The sequence below is a fragment of the Choloepus didactylus genome, chromosome 9, assembly GCF_015220235.1.
Source record: "Choloepus didactylus isolate mChoDid1 chromosome 9, mChoDid1.pri, whole genome shotgun sequence".
Taxonomy (NCBI): Eukaryota; Metazoa; Chordata; class Mammalia; order Pilosa; family Megalonychidae; genus Choloepus; species Choloepus didactylus.
Window position 1 is genome coordinate 63993988 of NC_051315.1, and position 21596 is coordinate 64015583.

The 21596-nt window shown below is 40.0% G+C and overlaps 1 protein-coding gene across 3 annotated transcripts in view; it reads right to left on the reverse strand.

Annotated features, from left to right (window-relative positions):
* WIPF1 (WAS/WASL interacting protein family member 1) overlaps positions 1 to 21596 on the reverse strand; it is a 124385-nt gene that overhangs the window by 16376 nt on the left and 86413 nt on the right. Inside the window, exons 1-3 of one of the 3 annotated variants that reach the window (XM_037850300.1) lie at positions 17102 to 17618; positions 5192 to 5280; positions 1680 to 1809 (exon numbers count right to left, since the gene is read on the reverse strand). In XM_037850300.1, coding sequence (XP_037706228.1) covers positions 1680 to 1809; positions 5192 to 5242 — 181 coding nt within the window. In that variant the 5' untranslated portion in view covers positions 5243 to 5280; positions 17102 to 17618. Of the gene's footprint in view, positions 1 to 1679; positions 1810 to 5191; positions 5281 to 5410; positions 5656 to 17101; positions 17619 to 21596 lie in introns of those variants that run through there. The other 2 variants (XM_037850301.1, XM_037850299.1) reach the window with 2 other exon arrangements.

Sequence of the window (21596 nt, forward strand, 5' to 3'; positions counted from 1 at the left end):
TATTTTCTGTTTCCTGTAAGTAATTTCTATGATGGTCAAACTTCTGTAACAGTGTCAATTTTTGTTGCTAAAGGCAACCATGTTTTGTTCTTATTTTAATGAGAATACTAATGTTTCAAAGTGAAATAGTGAAGATTGTTTTAAAATATTAATAATTTAAATTATATTATCAATTATATAATATAATACAATATTAATTCTATACTTTATATTATATATTTAATTATTAATATAAATTAATAGTTTAAATATTAAATATTTTAAATATTTTAAAAAAGTCAGGAAGGACCCTTGTATTTTAGGATTTTAAGACTTTATTATGCTATAGAATTTTATCTAATGCCTATCCAGGATCTACAGAGATGATTATATATATATATATATATATATTTTTTTTTTTCCTTACTTGATGTGATGGATTAGAAGTCTTAATATACTTTCTAACATGAAAAATGAGATAAAAGCTGGTCCCTGGTGAAATTATTGTTTTCATATACTACTGAATTGGATTTTTTTTGGTATTTTTTTTAGTATTCTCTCATCTGTGATTATAAATGATATATAATAGGGTTTCTTAACCTTGGAACTACTGCCTTTTTGAACTGGATAATTCTTCGTGGTGGGGGCTGTTCTGTACATTGCAGGATGTTTTCAGCATCCCTGACCTCCACCCCCACGTCAGTAGCAGTCCCCCGTCTCCCTGACCCCAGTAGTGACAACTAAAAATGTCCCCAGACATTTCCACATTTTAAAATGATTATGTCCCTGGGGGCAAAATCGCCCTTGTTGCAAATCACTGGTGTGCAGCTCTCCTTTTGTGTGGGTGCTGACTCTGTCAGGTTTGAACGTTAGGATCAAGCCTACAAGTAGCTCTCTGTCTCTCCCTGTTTGGGAATGATTTATATAGCATTTGAACGAGTTGTTCCTTAAAATCTGAGAGAATTTACTGATAAAATCATCTGGCTCCAAAGCTTTTTGGAAAGAAAATAATTTGATATTTTCAACTTTTTCCTTGGTCATGAGATTTCCTGAGTAAATTATGGTAAATTTATATTTTTCTTGGAAAATTTATTTCTTTGCAATTTTAAAATGTTTCAGCATATAACTTCATAATTGCATACTTAATTTTGAATCTCTTATTTTATCTCCAAGCAAGAAGATTATTCCATGCTCTCGACAATCATATCTTGAATCACATTCCAGACTACAAAGCACTTTCATAGACATTGTCTCATTTGGTGCCCACAACAAACTTGTGAGTTTGGTAGAACAAGTATTAGTATCTCCATTTACAAATGAAGACAATAAGGCTTGGCAACGTAAGTGATGGATGTGCCAGAACTTGAACCCAAGTCTTTTGATTCAAAGGCTAGACTCGGTCTGTATTTCATGTTGCCTCCTGATCTGCAGTGTGAGGAGCAATGGGTTAAATTTTAGCAAGTGTTGTGAACAACTCAGAGAATTGCTGCTGTGTGTGTCTTGGACAAAGAATTATTATACAGGCTTCCTGCAGCAGTAGAGGGGGAATCCAAAGCTGGAGCCTGAGCCTACAAATGATACAGTCCCTTATTCTGCTAGCTTTGCAGCTGTTGCTAATCAGATTTGTGTGTGGGGGGAGGGGTAGGGTTGATTATTATGTAAGCCACTGATCTCCATGGAAAATAACTTTTTTCACTTACTGTCCAATATCGGTGCACTTCTGTCATTGGTGACCGTCTTCTTTAGTTTCTTCCCTTTGCTGATGTCAGAAAGGAGAGCATTTCTCCCAGCCTGCTCTGTCTTATTCAGGGTAGGCTTTTCTGTATTTGCCTGAAAGGAAACCATGCAAACTCACATTTGTCTCTTGGATTAAAACCATGTACTACAACATTCAGCTAGGGCAGCTAGAGCATTGGAAGATTGTTATTAAAGTTCTTGGCAATAGATTGTGAATTCTCTGCAAGTTTTAGACCCAATGTCATTCTTTTTAAGACCCAGATGTTTGGGAGCAGATGCAGCTATAAACTACATTCATTTTTAATACAGGAAGAGTGAGTCCTGCATGAAAGTCTGAAAAGTCTGACCACAGTCTGGACATAACCAACAGAGCTAGGGTTGGATGGCTAGAAATGAGAAGGAAATCTGAAGTCTGGGAGGATCCTGCAGGATAAGCTCGATTTCGTTCTCTGGAATGTGCCTCAAAGAATTGCTGCCCATTCTCATCTGTTAGAACTCACCTGGTGCAAAGGGTCAGCTCTAACTATCTTTTAAAAAATCCACTAAAGTTTTAGAAAATAATTCCTTTGTTTACATTGCCAAAGACTTCTTTTCTAAGTCAGATTCATTGAAGTATAATTTACACTCAAGTTTCAGCACACAGTGCTATCAGTTTTGACAAACATATAGTTGTGTAACTACCACCACAGTCTAGATATAGAACATTTCATTACCCTAAAACACTCCCTCATGCCCCTGGGCCTAAGATGTTTCTGATGTTTCATCCTGTTGAGAGCTTAGCTCAGAGAATAAATTGCAGAGAGGACAAAGGTACTGCCTTAAAATGTTGGGGCATTTTTTTTATGTTTTCAGAATTCCTGGGAAAGATCCTTATGAGAAATTGTGTACTCATTTCTTCCGAGCATTTTAAGGGAATGTGGACACCAACAGCCCACACTAAGACACCAGCACACCTGGAAAGTGGACTGGTCTTGCGGCATCCCTGGGAGCATGTGGCTGCCCCACACCCAAAGGTCCTTCCAGCAGACCTGAGAGTCCCTCTAGGCTGGTCCCTGCCCTTCCCACAGGGATCAGATTTCAGATATGGCAGTGACGGCACAGGCGATAAGCCTGGGGAAGTTACAGCTTGATATCTCACCCAGCTATTTATTACCAGGATTGAAGGCAGTGAGAGCTAAGAAAAACTCTGAAGTGGGCTGTGTAAAATCACTGTGTGTTAAGCTGGACTCGAATAATGAATGCTCATGATAATAACAATTAATACTTATGTAGCTCTTACTATGGACCAGACACTATTTTTTAGCATTTTACAAGTATTAATTCATTTAGTCCTCATCAACCCCAAAAGTTATCATCTCCATTTTACAGACAAGAAAACCAAGGTCTAGGGAGATTAAATTGTTTGCCCCAGTCACCCAGTTAGAAATAGGAGGAGCTGAGATTCAAATGTTGGCTCTCTGACCCCAGAGCCTTCCCTTTAACCTGAGAGAAGGGTAAATGTGGGATATAATGTGCCCCTTCCCCATCAGCCTTGCCACTCCTCTGAAAAACCCTGTTGGTGGTTTCTTGACTGCACTTCCAGAAATGCTCTTTGCATATATTTTGCTTTTGCTAATGGGATCATCTTCTATTGAAGCTTGGAAGGAACCTTTAAAATTACCTGCTGTCTTCATTTTAAGGATGAAAAAACCTGAGGCCCAGAAAGGTTAAGTGGATCTCCTAACATTTTGGGTCAGCAACCTCAGTGGCCTCCTGTTTTGCCTCAAAATTTATTTTGACACCTTGGGTGCTAAATTCTTGCTTGCATTGTTGTACTACAACAGTATCCTATGCTGTCTGCCAACTCACCTCCCCCTTTTCTTACCTCTATATTCTTTTTCTCCAAGATCTTGCTTTTGGTTAGGTAATAAGGGATAGAAATTAGTTGAAAGGATAAACCAGGGATTCCCAAATTTCAGTCATCCTGGTACAACTTTCATGATTTTTGTCATCTTGTCATGCCTCCTGTGTTATATTTATTAATATTTCTTATTAAATCAATTCACCATATTATTTAGTATTCTATTTTTCAGTGAATATTTTATTTTAAATTAATTGGCTATTAAACCCTGAGTTTGATGAGCTGGTTATTAAATTTTTAAAATAAGTAAGTACATGAATAAAAATAAGTACATGAATATTAAAATTTTAAAAATATTAATCCATGTACCACCCAGTAGTAGTAGATAATCCACACTCTGGGGGAAATATAAAGTAATCCTGCTATGTAGTCATATCCAGGCTTCTCAAACTATGTGAAGGACCAATTTAAAAAAACTTTTTTCCCAATCCATCATGGACTGATACTTTTGTAAAATAGTAAGGAATTAATAAAAAATGAATTAGTGGGGGGAAAAAGGAACAAAATACAATTTTATTAGAAACAATAGACAAAAATTCCTGTGGAATTGTCATAAGTGTTTCAAAGCACTTACTCCCCACTTCCGTACTTATCCCCTTGGGTACTCTTAACAAATGGCTCAGTTCTACTTTGAGTAGATGATATGTACCCAAGGAGCATGATGTAGACAAACTACTCTAAGTGTTTAGAAAATAGATAGATAAATGGATGAATAGAATGATGCAGAAAAATGTGGCAAAATGTTAAAAGTTGGTGGATGTGGGTTTCTGGGTGGGGGTATGTTGGAGTTCTCTGTATGGGGTTTGTATTATTTTTGCAACTATCTTGAAAGTTTGAAATTATTTAAAAATACAAAGTTTAAGAATGGAAAAAAAATGAAGGGGCCGTCACCTTGTGGGGCTCCTTAGCAGTGAAGGCTTCCCATCCTGGGGGTGGCCTTTGTCAGGGAGTGTCTGGGAGCTCCAGTGGGAGCTGCCTGCTTCCAGGAGAAAGTGCCGCCTGCAAGAGGTGCACTAACTTCCCAGGCCAGGTCTGTCAAGGCATCAGCATGAGTCAAGAACTTCCTTTGGAAAGGAGAAATCTAGATGCAAGGATAGATTTAAAGAGGGGTGCAGAGGAAAAGGAGGGCGTGAGACTGGAGTACACTGTAATGGACGCATTTTCAGGCAGAAGAGACCTGGGTTTTTTGACTGTTCTGTCCAGCCATCAGAGATTTGCAGCTAGAGTTCATCTGAATGGAAACAGTATATATTGGTCTCAGAACTGCTCCTGCAAACTCCAGTCTTGGGGCCGGTGCTAACCTGACGTTTCCCTTGATGGAGATGGCAAAGAAAATCTAACGAACCCACATTCCATGCTTGTACTATGCATTGCGTGAGACCTAAGCCGATACAAACCATGGTGTGTTTATGTTTGCTAGATCTCAGGGTTTGGCTTACTCCGTGCACCTGGAATGCAGGTTGTAGCTCACTTAAGCCAAAATGCAAATACGTTGAAGAAAACACATATATGCCAGGTTTTGATTTCCTCTGGCTTGCTTTATGCATGGGTGATGAATAGGGAGGAGAAACTCACCAGCGCAAATGTTGGAGGGGGTGGGGGTGCTGGAGGGGGAGGGACAGGCATCTTGGAGAGTTAAGCTTTCAACAGTCCTGCTGGTAAATCTGAAAACAAAACAAAACAAAATGCAGTCATATTTTAGACATTTTGGTAATACTCTGTCCTAATCTTCCTTCTTATCGCCCAAAGTGACAGCTATTCACAGAGGCCACCTTTTAAAAGAGGAGGAATTACCTTTACATCATTCTACCTTGTCCAGGGAGGCTTTTGAACCAAAATGCCAAAATCCAGTGTCTCACGCCACTCAGTTCCACCACCCACCAAAGGAGTTCACGGTGGAATGAAAGGGACTCCGGGCCTGAGTAAGCAGGAAGGTCATCATGAAACTGCCAGAAATGTGAAGTTTCATGGAAAATAAGTGGCTCCTCTCATTTCCATGACAAAGTCCTTTCTTGCTCTCCCAACCCCCATCCTGTCTCCAGCCCCTCAGGTTTTCTTCTCCATTTTCCCTAAGACTTCATGTATCCCACAGCCCATTTCTTGTGGCCCAAGGTTCCTGACATCAGCCTCGTCCTAGTCCTTTTTTCATCCTGGGAGAGGAGAGAGGAGAGAGGTCTAATGTAAGGTGGGAAGGGAAGAGTGATGTGGGTAAAATGGGCATGGGAGGAGGGGAGGGCTAATCTTTTATCATCTTGGATGTACTTAAAGAGCAACCATTCCTATCTTTTGCTACTTAGTATTTCCTGATAGGATCTAAGTGAAAATAAAGGGAGGGTGGGGCTGGGAGTCAGACCTTTGACTCCCAGGCTGCTCACCAGAAATACAGAAATTAGAAAAACCTTTCTGCATAGTGTGTCTGCTCCAGGAACAGAGCGAAGGCCTCTGTGGCTTTGAGGGAGAGTTTAGGGAAACTTGAGTGGGTAAAGGGTGATAGCAGTGACAGAGGCGGCAGCTTGGAAAATACCAGGAGCTGGAGGAATGATGGTGAGGAGGTGCCTGAGGAGTTATGCCAGCCAGGAGCCCCATCTCCCCTTCCCCCAGCCTTCCTAGCTGGGCCTCGAGCCTCATCAGAAACCCCCATGTCTCAGCCCACAGCAACACCTCACCCGCTGTTCCCACACCTAAGCAGTCCCAGCTTCTCCCACCCAGCTCTTGCTACTCAAAGTGAGGTCCTGGATCAGTAGCATGGGCACCACCTAGGAGCTAGTAGGTCGAACCTCAGCCACGTGTCTCCCAACTGAACTTGTTTCCGCATCTGAACAAGATCCCTAAGTGGTTCTTTTGCAAGTTAAGTAAGATCTGAGACACCCTTTGGAGAGTTTGAACCTTACACCCACCAATGGGGCCATGAAATCAATTTAGTGGGCCAGAAGCATCATTTTAACCATTGACTTGACCAGAATAGGAAACAGCAGAGTGTATCATATCTAGTAGGGTGAATAGTGTTTCTTAAACTTGTTTCAGTTGTGCGTATGTGTCCTGGGTATGGATGTAAATTTTACTTTCTTACTGTGTCCTTAAGGTAGAAACATATCCTTAGCCTGTGGCTTGAAGCTGTCAATACACCTTGCTACTGTCCAACATGTGGGAAGAAGGGAGGGCTGGCTGGGGAATGATGAGTACCCGGGTTCATTCATTCATTTGTTCGTTCATTCATTCATTCAACTAACCAATGAACAAGGATTTAAATATTAGGAGTAGGTGCTAAGGGTTAGTGGATAGGCCAAACCCGGTCCCTCCCTCACAGAATGAGTGATACAGAACAAATGCGGGAGTCTTGCCCAAGATACATAACAGCCAATCTATGACATGGAGGTTTCAAAGAGAGAAAGAATTTATTGCTATTGCGAAGCAGTAGATCAGATGGCCTATTGGCCTAAAAAAATCTGTCTCCCTGAGTCTAAGGAGTTCAGGGTTTTTATGGGTACAAACAAGAGGAGATAGAGTTGTTTCTATTACAGTATCAAGTATAAAAAGCTGTGGCTGGGACAGCTGTAACAGAATAACCATTACAATGGTAAGTATACATAGGGCTGAGTCTAGGCTAGAAAAATCATTACAAAAGTATAAACAGGGTTGGGACTAGGCTAGAATAACCATTACAGTACTAAGTAAAAACAGGGCTGAGACTAGTTGAGTTTCAGTAATTTCAGGTATTAACTTTTGACTATTCTACAGTACAGAAAGAAAAAAAATCTATAAAATGATTCAGTAATCATAATTATTTGTTAATTCTTAATTTCTCGGTTACATGAGGACTGGGAACAGCATCCCAAGGTGAAGTCCTATAGAGATGTGACTTCCCATGGTGGTGAGGTTTTCCAGTGCATTAGGATGTACAGATGTACATTCTTCACTAGAGAACATTGGTGCACTGACTGGGTCAACGGCCACCTCAATAACTTTGTTTCTTTGAATCATGTGTCCCAAATTCCAAATAGCAGAATTATTTTTCTTTTATTCTTAATAGTCTCTTAATTGCAGAAAACAATTGCTTAGAATTTAAAATACTAACTTAGTTGAACCACTAAAAGTTAATGTGGAAAACTTTCTATTAAAACAAACTTTCTATTAAAATATTGCTAGATGGCTTGCTTTCTGTGAGCAGAAATGGAATGGAAAAGTTAAAATACATGGCTGGAGTTTCCACAGCTGCTGGAAATCAGAAACTAAGACAGTTTAGAATAGTCCCATTCCAAGTGGGCTGGCTAGAAAACGACATTTTTCAAAAACTCCACAGCAACAATGGCAGCTACCATTGATTGACAATCAACAGGATACAGAGAGCTTTACTTGCATTGTCATTCTTACAACAATATTGCAAACTAGCATGATTACACTTATTTTATAGATCAGGACAGGAGACTCAGAGAAATTAACTCACTAAAAAGACCCAAAGTGTTTCATTCAAATCAGGTCCTTTTGATCCCTGCTCTTTCCATTGGCTTACACTGCCTCTCCCCCACCCACCACACCCCCTTTTTTAATGGCCTGATAAACATTTTTTGGTAGGTAAAGAAAGGGGTTAACTAGTGCTACAGCTCACCTGTAAACTAGGTCAGAATCTTTTTTTTTTCTGTAAGGGGCTGCCTCAGACAAGGATTCTTTTAAAATGTGATCCTTAAATTGATGCTTCCCATATGACACCAATTACCATCCCAGTGGCCAAGTGAGCAGTGTAAGGGGTATTGGGTGCCCATCATAAGGGGCCCCCATAAATGAGTTTTTCCAGCTGCAGAAGGCGTGTTCAGAGGCCTTAGTGTTGGTCGTCTCCTAGGACCAGGAGGAAGTAATGAGATCTGAAAATGAATTCAGGCCCGAATAACTGTGAAAGACGTGGGAGTCAAATGAGAGAGATTCATGGGTGGAGAAGGCTCCCTAAGGAAGGGTGGCAGGTAGCCTGGTCTGCTCAGTGGCCAGGAGAGGGCTCCATGCAAAGGTTCATCCATGTGCTTGGTGGAGGAACTGTCCCCCAACACTCTAATTTATTTTGTCTGATTCTGTGTTCACAAAATAACCTCCGTTACCCTGTTATCCTAATACTGTACTAGGGAGGCATGGATTCGGGACAAGTAACAGGAATCTTCTCTGATAAAAGAAGTCTCATAAGTCAGTCTCTGGCTGCAGTGATCAAATTGAACTTCTGTGCTGCACAGCTTAGGGGTCAGACTGTGGAGATGGAGACCTTTTCAGGCGTGCCACCCCAAAAGGCATCTTTAATCTAATTACTTTACAATTTGCAGGTGTCACTGTCTTATGCATGAACTGACTATGAACTTCTGGACCACGGCTCTGGGTGGGCCACAGTGAGCTGCGTGGTCCAGACGGCCAGTGTGGCAGAAACACCAGTGGTGTACAGAAATGAAAAGACAAAACCAAGCTTGGGAAGCGAGAAGCTGTTAAGGCCTCAGGGGTCTTGCAAGAAGAGTGTGCTTCCCCTCCAGGTTCGGTCTGCAGGCCAGTGCTATCACTTTTCCCTGGGTGTTGCTGACCTAAGTACTCTCTTCTCTCCACTTCTGCAGACGTTTATTGCTACTTCCCCTGCCCCCATGGCTCACTCCCCTCTAGGTAACTATTCCCACTCCTCCTCGATGCTGGTAGGTGATTAAAGAGCTGCAGTGTACTCTTTGCTTCTTCCTCAATGAATAGCTGCTGGGCATGACCTGGACTTCACCAGGTCTGGAGGGAAGGTCGTGAGAAATCTCAGACTATAATCCTGCCACTCACCACAAGGATCAAAGAGGCCCAGCTCATGTCCAAACTTCCCTCCTGTGCCAAATCCCCAGTCAGGCCTGTTCACCACAGTGTCCCCAACACCCAGTGCAAAGTAGGGCTCACAATAAATATCTGCCGAGTGGAAGAACCGGGAATCACACAAACAAGGTATGAGCTTACCATTGGAACAGCTCCCAGTGTCACCCCTCGTACATTCGGAGATTTATTTCCAAGGGGCTTGCTAGCATTAAGCACGGGGACTTCCTTTCTGGCAAACAGAAGCCAGAAGCTTGAAGGAGTAGGGGCTTTCCTTCACTCATGGAGTTAACAGGCCACGTAAGAATCAGAACTGGGACTGACTGCAGGGCCTCAGCACCAGAGCGCAGATCTACACAGAGCCATCATTTCTAAGCTGTATCTCTGTACCTGGCAAGGGCCTATGGATAGAATTCAGGGATTGAGAACTGGGATGAAAAAAATATATAATTATTTTCACAAAGCTCTAACTGAAATTTAGCATTTCTTCAGTTGTGGCTATAGGCCACAAACCACAGTACCTGAGACTTTTCACCAATATATATTTTCACATATTATAATTGTTGCAAATCTCCTTTGCAATTTGGCAATGTTTAGATCTGCTGCTCCATCTTGTTTAAACCATTAATAAAGAAGTACTTATTTCAATATAATGACTTTCCTTTGTAATTCTCTGTGTTTTATTTTATGCATTTACAAAGAGTCACAGGAGTCTATAGGCTTTACCAGACGCCGGTGTAATGTATGGAATGAAAAAGTTTAGAACCCCTGTGACTACATGAGACCCGGGTCAGGCAAATTTGGGTTTGAATTCTTGCTCTGTCACCTAGTAATCTGGGACAAGAATTTCACCTCTCTGAGCCTCCCTTTCCAGGCTGCTATATGGGGAGTTGGTGGGAAATTAAATGAGACATTGGACTTCAAGCTCTGAGCATAGGAGGGTTCTAGTATCTGTCTTCCTTGGGGGTAAGGACAGGGTCCTGCTGGTGTGAGTGTTGCTTGAGTACCTGGCAGAGGAGGCATCGAATGGGGGGTTGAACTGAATCCTGAGGCAGGTGTGGGTAGAACTCCCCGGGTGGGAACGGGGCAGCCTGACGACTTGGCCTTGCAGCATATGGGGAGTGGGAGTAAGTCAGGAAAGACAGCTCTGTCTGGGGACAGGAGGGACCCTAGAACAAGGGAAAAGACTAGGGCAGGGCTTCCCAAAGTGCCAACGACGGTGCCTTTCCTGCAGCAGAGTCTACTGTGTGCTTTTGAGACCACTGAGTCCCCACCCTAGTCAGGGTCCCTAAAGTTAGAGGACTGCCGACCTGCTGACCCTTGACCTGACCTTGCCATCTAACCCCCACTCCAGACGCCAAGCTAATAAAAATGCACACTTTTGAGAATTAATTTTTTAAAACAATTTCAGTGTTTAGATAACTTTCATCATAGAGAGAAAAGCCAGACTTTTCTAAAAGGTCCCCCTCAATTGTATGTTGAGTTTTAAGTGCATGAAGAGAACCCCAGAGACAGAAAAGGCTTTGGTTTTTACGCACAGTTTTAAAATACATACCTATTATCCACTGTGAAAACTTTAAGGTAATGGTTTTTGAATAAACTATCCATCAATTGATTTCTTACCCAACGTATTTCTGGACTAACATACAATAAATAAACAAAAAGCCTGAATCCTAGAGTATGTGGGTGATTGCCAGAGTTTTATTTAATAATTGAATGATTCATTCAAAAATCATTACAGTTTAAGTGAGGAACAATTGAGGTGAAGGGAGGGATCTACCAACAAATCTTTAATAAGAGAGTTGGTTCTATGGGTTGAGAGAACAGGGCAGAACATTTTGTACAAATGATCTAAAAAAACTCAGTAACTGATTTTTCCTCTGTTGCCAATACACGCAGGCACACACACACACAATATGCATCAATATTTAGAAATCCTAGAATTGTCCTAGCTCTGTGAATGAAATGGTTGGCTTAGTTGTCTTGACTATAATGCTCTTAGATCAATGTCACAGTCTCAACACTCACATTAGCCATCCTCACACACTGATCCCAGACCAACCAGGGCATCTTCCTGGACCCATTTGCTAAATAGGTAACATTGGTTACAATGGGTACCTGGAAAAGGTGTGACTTGCTCAGCCCACTGCCCATCCCTGCAGGGGAAATATCCTCCCCAAGGGCATGGCCAACTAGAGGCTCAACCAGAGCCCACAGTCCAGACCAGACCCACCTCAGGAAACTCATGGTTTCTTCTTCAATAAAGGGAGGCAGAATTATTCCTGAATGTAAAATATCACTCTTGTTAGGACCAAGAGAATTGCCTTGTTATTTAAGTAAACTGTTTCTTAGTTTCTCATAGTCAACTTAAAAATTATTCTAGATCACACTGCAGGAGGCCCACACTACAGCATGACAAGAAAGGGGAGAGATTTCCAGCTTTCTCTCAATGAACACAGCTGATAATTCTCAGAAGGCCAGACTTCAATCCTAAGGAATGGACATATTGGCCAAGTTCTAGTAAATAAGATAAGAAGGGAGTTTATCCAGTGATACTTTATTACCACTTCAGAATATTCAAAAATATAAAGCATTTTGCTCCATAAATCTTTCCAAAAGTCCCCCTGAAATACTATTCTACCGAAAACAATATGGGGTAAATGTCAACATTTTTTTTCCCCACGAAAAGGCTGAATCAACAAAGGAATACTTTATTTGCTCTCTGTGTGTATCACAGTAAATGTTGCAATTGGACAGATACACAGATCCAATTGCTCTCTTGTCCTCATTACTTTCTATTCTTTGTCATATTTTTATATATATTCATTTATACTTTACATTCTAAATGTTCTTGACTCATTTTCATATATGTATTAACTTCTTCAAGTTAGATTTTTTTGGGGGGGATGATTTTTTTTTGCTTCCATAAGTATTTGCACACACTTATCATAGAAAACAATGACAACACAAAAATACACAAAGACGAAAACAAAACACTAAAGTTGTACTAATCACCAAACAAAACATTCAGTAATAATTAGATTTTAGGTGAAAAAGGGTTGGTTTAATAATACCCAAAGATAACTCATCAACCTTTTGATGTGTTTTTCCAGCTTATAAATATATATACACAAACATACATATATATTTATAAAAACACACACACACACACAGTAATTGTTTGACCAATAAAGATTAACAGAAGGAAATTTGTAATACCTGTAACTAAACAATTTTTAATGAAAAAGCTTATAAATTCATATTGTTATTACTAACATAAAAGATGATCACAAAGACACTCATTACAAAGGCAGTGATCCACCCCAAGTTCCGATGTAAAAATAAAATCATTTAACAAACTCAAATTGCTGTTAAAATCTTGAATTTTAAAAAGCCTATAGTTTTAGGATTCCTACTCGTAGTTATTCTTGATTCTATTCTTTAGAGACTCCTCCATGACACAAACTTAGTTGCATATATTCAAGATGTCAAAAGCATTACAGCTAATTAAGTTGAACCTGGCTTTGTTCTTTAACTTCCGGTAAAAATGCTCAACAGGAAAACTGATGCTCACAGCAAACCACAGCCATCCTGTTTCTTTAACACCATCTTTTCACAGCTGCAGTTGCCTGTAGTTTCCATTTTGTGATAGGGTCACTATGCAACATACCCGCCTCCCCTCACCTCAAAGGTTGGTGTCGTTTTGGGTCATTTTAGAAACTTTCAATACCTTTGCAGAAAGGTTTGTTTCTGTTATAGTTAACATTCCTCTCTCAGGCTGAAGGTCCTTGATCTGAGGGCAATGAGGCAATCCAAACAAGAGGAAAAAGGCTGCTCAACCCAAGAGGAAGCAAAAAGTAGAAAGAGAAGCAAGCTTTACTTTGTGAAACAAAGCCCCAGCCTCACCTAGTTAGTTTTCACGGTAGTTCTCAGTTTTAGCAGAATGGGGGAACACCCACTTGCTGCACACAGACTCCCTCATTTCTCAAAATGTACTTGCTCTTTTCTTTCGGCTCGTCATCATTTAAAACAAAAGCTTAAGTGAATTCTGCTCGGGTTGTCCTCTCAATGAGAAGGGTTTGCATCTCTGCTGAACTTAGAGACCCCCTGGCTATTTTAGGAATGCTTCTTTTAGAGCTCTTTTAGGTAAAGAGTTGATTTATTTTTGAGGGGATGGGAGTGGGAAAGGCATCTTTCAAAGAAGACATTCTGAAGCATCTACAGTGTCCTTAAGATTAGCTAGAAGCTTGGACTCAAACACAATTTTACTGTAAGAATAACTGCTGGAGAAATAAAGGTTGCTATGAAGACTTATTTTTTTTAATCTGTCATATGTATTTAATTTAAAAATTAATATCAAAGCTAAAGGAGTCATAGAAATCCAAGACCTTTTAAAGATGAGAAAATGAAGGTAAGCTAAATGATGTACCTACTTGTCATTATTTGACTGTGGGAATTCTTTTGCAACCCTTTCTACTTCATCCACAAGACTTAAAAAGTATCGGTTTTCCTCCCACTATCTGCCATCTCTTCCAAGCACTCTCCTCAAGGGGCTCAAATCTCAAAGCTAACTTTTCTTAAATCCTCAGCACCACATTTAGTTTTACCAGAGGATTAAGATCTGCTTCTTGCTCCTGCTACATACTGCTACACACACACACACACACACCATGGGGCATATATGTCAACACTTGCTGTGTTTTATTCATTTTATCACTGAAAGTGTGGCCTCGTAAAATAAGCAGAAAGTGTCATCAAATTTACTATTGAGAAGTCCAAAAGACTTAAAAAGACAAGAAAGCTAAACAATGTCTTACTAGAGATTAAACCAACCCTTTTTCACCTAAAATCTAATTATTACTGAATGTTTTGTTTGGTGATTAGTACAACTTTAGTGTTTTGTTTTCGTCTTTGTGTATTTTTGTGAGATTAGTTCCTGTTGCTGGTGAAACTGACAATTCAAAGGCAATTGGGTGGACAACTGTACAACACACTGAAAGAATATCTTTACTGACATAAACCCCCATTTTATCTCTTACTAGAGATTATACTTTTTAAAGATATTCTCTGTTGTTGTGACATTTAAAACAGAGCATGTGTGTGATCACAGATTGCCAGGAATGGAAAGAATCAAGAAATTATACAATTTATCATGTTGCCTCTAAACTGCACTTATGAAGATCTTGAAAGTACACAAAACTTCTTCCATGCTTAATTTAGAAGGTGGCCTTGGACAAATTACTTAACCTCTTTAAAGTATCAGTACCCCCAATAAAATGGAAGTAATAACACCTACTTAATAAGGTTATTCAAGTGCTTAATATGTATCAGCCATTACTTTTTAAATAAAAAATGTTTAATAAAGAGTCTGACACATAGTAAGTGCCCAATAAATGTTTCTTTCCTCCATTTAACCATGAGAAAGAGGAACCGCCCGTTGATTTCGAGCTTAGCCCACGTATGCACACATGCAAACCTCTGTAGTACAAACCTCTAAATTGGTGAAAGAAGATGTATATGAAGTGCGTTTCACATTTCTCAGAAAAGCACACTAATTAAGCCATTCCTTACTCTAGTATTTTTTCAGTTTTAATTAAATATAGACAAAGGTATTTGTGGCAGTCCAGGGGAAAATGCTCTTTCCAACAAGAAGTAAATGTATGATAATTTGGAAAAACAAAAACTGATTCAAACCTTAAAACAGAAAATTATCACAATTTAAATAGCCAGAAGTTTCCAAAGTAAATGACATGTTCATGAAATGTAAATCAGACTTCAAAAGGGCATAAAACATGAAAGGTCCAGGAATAAGCTTATTTCCTCTTACATTTTAGCATAGGTTGAGGGGAACTTCCAGCCTACAGCCAGATCTAGAATTTGATTTCATTACGGTCGAGGTGAAACTGCTGCTGGACACTGGGGAATACTTTTCACCATGGGGAATTCTCTGAATAATACAGTTCATCAAGAGTATGTGTAATCCTTAAAAGTGTAGGGATTAGAATAGGTAAAGAACTGTGAATATTAACCCATGAATAAACTTTTCTAAGAGCTTTAGAAAACCTAACTGTGATTTTAGGTAAATAACTTAAACTCTTTGGACCTATGAAATAAGTTGTTTTGAGTAGATGATATTCCAGTTCAAAAGCAATACCTTCAATTTTATGACGTTAATACGCTAAGACCCATAACCCAAATAAGGGTATGGCTTCCATAGTAATTAACCTCAAAACCTTTCCCGAGCCTCTCATCTTCCTCTCTCACTATCCTGTCTTATTCTTTCCTCTGCCTTTCCACCTGTCTTTCTCTCTACAAAGCTGTCCTACTTTTCTTAATCAGTATCTTTCTGCCGACCTTTCTTCCATTCACTTCTCCATTTTCTACTAATACACCAGCATGCCACTGCATTATTCAAAAGAAATTCTACTTTTGACTAAAGTTGTATGTACCCTCTTAATTTTCAAAGCTTTATTATATATTTCGCCAAAGGAAAAGAACATAAGTCAAGTTGCTTTTTCATACTTACTGCAAAGAAAAACACTTCTAAAAAATTTTGTTTTAATTTGCATTTCTCTCATTGAGAAAAAATTTTTGATACAAAAAGTTTCCTTAATCTTGCTTTGGAGCTTTCTGGGCATAGGGATTGAAATTTTAAAATAACTATACTTTATGCCAGAATATTAATCATATTAATGTAAACAGTTATAATAAATGCTATGGAGTGTGATTTACAATAGTAATCTGCACTGCACTGTTACGATGTTGAATAGAATATTCTAAAAGACAGTGTCTTCTTCCCAAAAGACTGCTTAAAAGTGGTTTAGGTTGGGACGTGAACTTAAGTAACATATCTGTAGCAACTGAACAGCAGCAGCTTAGCACCATGGTACTATCTGAAGCTTCCAATGACTCCCTTTACTTTAAAATTAGTTCCTGTTGCTGGCGAAACTGACAATTCAAAGGCAATTGGGTGGACAACTGTACAACACACTGAAAGAATATCTTTACTGACATAAACCCCCATTTTAAATGTTAAAAGAAAAAAAAAATCCTGTGGACCCGAACTTGTCCCATGGTCAAGAAAAATTCCGCTGAAAATTTTGCTTATGTTTTGGCTCAAAACAGAAGCTATGAATCGCCCACAATCACCACAGTGGTGAAGCTAACATTCTCTGCAACAGGAATAGATCACATGGCCCTCTACTGAAAAATTAAACAACTTTATTTCGACACACTATGGTCCATTAAAAGCCATTAAGTTCTTTCCTCTAGCTGGCAAAGGAAATGCATTTAGTATGAAGAAATATTTCCTACCATTAAAGGATACTGTAGGACATGCATGATCAGGGACACAGGCAGACAGAGAGCAAGTGAGACATAAGCCAAGAGCAAAACCATCCCTGAAAACGGCATCATCTTCTAACTCACATTTGGATCATTAACCAGCCATTTTGGACAAACTCAGGTCCCTTGTTAAGTGTGACACACTGAGTCAGAAGGCAGCTGTCCTTCTGTGGTTATTTGCTTCCTGCCTGATTAATTTGTTGTTTGTTCCTTCCTCCTTTGCTGCAGAAAAAGAAACTAGATTGGTTTTACTTAAGAAGCAAACAAGGAAAAACACCTAAAATTTAAAAATTAAAGTTGTTCTACTTCCCATAGGTGTAATATACTTACTTGGTACAATGATATGAGATCAGCACCCTGCGCAAAGAGTCCAGCTTTATTCTGGATACTGCCACAGAAATAATTGTTCACAGAACTTGAGATTCCTTCAAGAAAATTCTATTTGAAAGCATCACTCTCAATATTGACTATTCCCCTTAGTAACTAAGGAGAAGAGTCACTTAAGAACTAAAAGCTCTCAACTACACTAATAATTAGGGTAAGTGTTTCTTCCTCATCTACAGAGTATTCAAATGTGTAGGAAGAAAGTTACAAATGCAGGTGAAGAGAGCAGGTCAGGTGCATGAAGGCAGATGAGTTTTGAAATGTGGTTTTGGTGCCCAAGTCGGGATAAATGATATACAGCTCAAGGCAGCTGCAGATCCAGAAATTTATATGCCAGAATGTTTTGTTTCTGTCCCCTGTACTTAAAGGAGTAATGATAACTCTCCCAGAAGATGCTTGACAAAAGCACAGAGATAATTACGGCAGAAAGAGGAGAGTCCAATTTCTCATCATTAATAAGGGACTCTAAGAGGAGGAAGGGTAATGGGATATATGTAGAAAATACACCAAAACCTTGAGTTTTATACAGAACAAACTGAAAATGCTTGTGATTTTTTTCTGACCCATTTGAAAGGTCCATGCTTAAATTTGCAACACACATTACACCAAGTAATGCTAAGAAAATGGTATCAGGTGAAAGAATGAACAACAGAGGCATATTTCAGCAACTAACTTCATTATCAAACTTGAACTCTGGGTCCTGACTCTGCTGGGTTCAGAAGAAAGACTCAAAAAGACTGCAAGTTGCCTAACATTTCCTTATGTGTAAAATGATAGGACTAGGCTAGACCAACAGTTCTCAAGTCAGGTCACTGTTGGAAATATGGGAAGGCATTTTTACTTGGGGCAGTGGGTGGGAATGGAGGGATGGCTGGAGGATTCAGGGGCGAGGTTAGGAACATGAAATTTCCCAAGATGCTTAGGCCAGTGCCACCCAAACTACCAGAACTACAGTTAGAGGAGTATTGGGATAGATGGTGTCTCAGGTTCTTTCAGAGTCTCAGTTCTTTGAGACATGAATATAATTGCATGGGCAGAGTTTCAGGATAGGCCATAGCAGAATTCCTGGAAGTGGATGATTTAGAGGCTCATCCTTTGCTGGAAGCAGCAAGAAGGCATAGGCTGTGTTCCCCTTGCTTAGCGCAGGGCCTGGGGTCCAAGAGAGGCTCAGTACATATTTGTGAAATATGATGCAAGCACTAAGCGGAACAGAGGTGAGGGCTGCAGCTATCACCCACTCCCCTTCTACCACCCCTTAGGAAAAACAGAAATTTGAAAAGCTACTGAGTACATGCCTGAATGAATCTTTGGGGAAGTCTAATTATAGCTGGATTTAAAAAGAGAACATGAGCATTATGATGATTTCTCTGTGTATTTATAGAATTATTTTGAAGTTCTCTAAGGCACTGCAAGCACACACATACACAAACACACACACTCTCTCACACAGTGAGCACACATACAGTTCATGGTTATTCCCATCCATTAGGGAAAGCGCAATTAAAAGGGTGTGTGTCACCTATAAGGCTGGAGCCCAAGAGACATGAGAGGGAGTGGTTCTGCAGAGTTTCGGTCCTTTTCCAGTTTTAATGAAAACCTGTAAATGCAGTCAACTTTGCATACATTTTCAAGGTGTTCACTCTGCACCACAAGACCTAAAGGAGATAATGTTCCTCCCTTGCTTGAAACCCTCCAGTCGTTCCTCATTGCACATAAATAACAAAAATGTCCGATCTCTTTGCCAAGGCCCACAAGGACCCACAGGATCTGGCCCCTCCGTTGCCCTCTGACCTTATCGCATGTAACACTTCTTCTTGCTAATTTATATTCCAGCCCTCTTTCTGTTCCTTAAATGGAAGAAGCTCATTTGCCTCTCGAGGTCTTATACTTGCAAGCAAGCCTTCTGGCCTGGAACACTCATTTCTGGTTCCTTCTCATTCTTCAGATGTCAGCAAAAATGCCCTCCCTCATGCCCCATCTCTGCTCCTGCTTTCTGTTATTCATAGCACATTTCACCATCTGACATTTCCTTATCAAGGATTATTTAATTGTTTGTTTACTTACATGTCTCTCCCCACTGTAATACCCGCTCCCTGAGAACAAGCCCTTGTGTGTCTTGTTTCCTGCTGTACCCTCAGCATCTAGAACAGCACTTGGCACCTTACAGGTGCTCAAAAAATACTGTTCATTGAATGAAAAAGAGAATCAATATCTTTTACAAATACTACAGTAGCATAACGTTCCTTTAGGACTTTAAGATTGTTTCTCCTGAGACAGTGAATAAAGAATGCCAAGACTAGCCTTAACACCTCGTTGGGAAAAGCGGTTAAAGGGAAATCTTCCAGAAGAACAACACAAATCAGGGGGTAAGATCTTTTGCCCAGCAGAGGGTATAGTAAACTATGTGTGCAGACATTACTAGGTGGGCAGTGGGGGCGGGGGGGCATGGGCTGAGAGAGTTGAAAACAAACAAACCAATCAATCAGAAAGGAAGGGGAGGAAATAAAGAGATAAAAGAAATAAGGCAGGGAAAGAGGGAGCCAACGGGGAGGTCACGTGGTGGGCAGGGCAGAGTCCACAGGCCTTGGGACCGCCCTTGGCAGGAGACGGCACAGGGTGTTGGATGTACAAGTGCTTTCTGCCTTCCTCTGGGAAGAGGTGTCCTCAGATCAGCATCAGCTTTTCCAGCAACAAAACCCTTAAAGAATTTCAAGGCTGAAAGAGTATGCAGAGATCATTTACAGATGAGGAAAAGGGGGTCCAGAGAGGTTGAGCAGCCTCCCCATGTCACACGCTGGCAGCCCTGGGGCCGGGACAGTGAAGCCCGTCTCCCGTTTTGTGATCCAGTGCCAGCATCTGTCTTAAGCCTGGTTCGAGGTTCACAAGGGGGATTTGACCTAACTCCTTTCTAAAAGCATGAGAAGAGACAGAAGAAAGAGGGGTAGAGAGAAAGGCTGTGATGTGGAGGTAAGAAGTTAAGGGAACTTATGCCAGATGCCCCTAACCTTTTCAGAAGAGCATAAAGTGAGTTCATCAATAAGAGTATGGGGTTGGGTTGGGGGAATAGGAAGCACTGGAAAGTTTTCAAAGAAAGATATGTAGCAGCTTTTAGGTGCAAGGTGCTAGTGAAAAATTAATAAAAGGGATCATAAGAAGCCCCCTTGAGGTGACATAGCATGAATTTGTCATGGAATCACTTAACGAGGGTTTTTTAATTTTCTCCAGTAACATCTGATGACCTGGGAGGGAAATCTGAAGGATATCTTGGTTATGGCATTGAAATGACCAGCCAGAGTCTAGGCCATGGGGAGAGAGAAGCATGGGAGTTATGGCACACTAGTGAGGGAAAGGGCAGGTTTACTAGGGGAATGGGAAGGGTGGCCATGAGAGAATGGCAGGTTGTCATAAAAATGGAATTTCAGAGTTGCAGAGCTTGGAGGAGGAGCTGATTAAAGTTGTAATACTATCATAAACCTTCCTTTCAATTGGACTGTAGTATTAAATGAGATGATGTATGTAAAATTCTTAAATCATTAATTGCTATAGAGATGTTGGGTGGTATTTTTATTGTTGTTTTGACTGTTACAATAATCAAAGGCCAAAGGTAAGTGGATGAAGAACCTGTGGCAAACAAAAACAATCAACATTCTGGACTGAAAAGAGAATTTTAAATGCATGTATCTCCTTTATTCAATACATAGATCAGTCTGAGCTTAATGAAAGAGTAAAATGATAATCGATAGGCTCTTGGACCAATCAGGTAAAAAAGCCTCCATTATAATGTACAGAAATAAAAAACCAACAGACAGATTATAAAACAACAGTGCAGTGCTCACCAGTCTTGAAAAGCAATAAAGAATCATAGCCAACAACCCTCTTGCGGTGCCCCCAAATCAACACAGACTGAATCAGGGCAATAGCAACATGTTTAAAATATGAGAACATTAGTTTTTTATAATTCTGGTTTTTCAAGTTATGTTTCCATGACAACTGCTATAGAGTAGTATTTGCCCTAGTAGTGGAAAGATGTTTTATATTATGTTCCCTCAACTCTAAAATACCTTCAATAGTCAAATGACCTCTTTCTAGCTTTTTAGGGGAAAAGAGAAATACTACCAAACTAAATGTGCATATCTATTATAAGAGGAAATTTACTTTCAAAATGTTAAAATATGGGAATTATGTGATTTTAAAGAGCAGGAATAAGGAATAACCCCTTCCCCACACACTTCTCAGAACAGTTACACAGAGGATTAGTCATTCTGAAATAATCTAAAAAACAGTAAGAAATTAAAAACAAACTTTGTAGCATTCCATGCCCTGTTAATATAAATTGGCATAACCTTACTTGGGGGACAATTTGCTGATAAATTTCATTGTGTTTTGGCAGCTCAGCATCCATCATGCTACTTAAAATTATGGCCTCCAATTTTTATTTGTA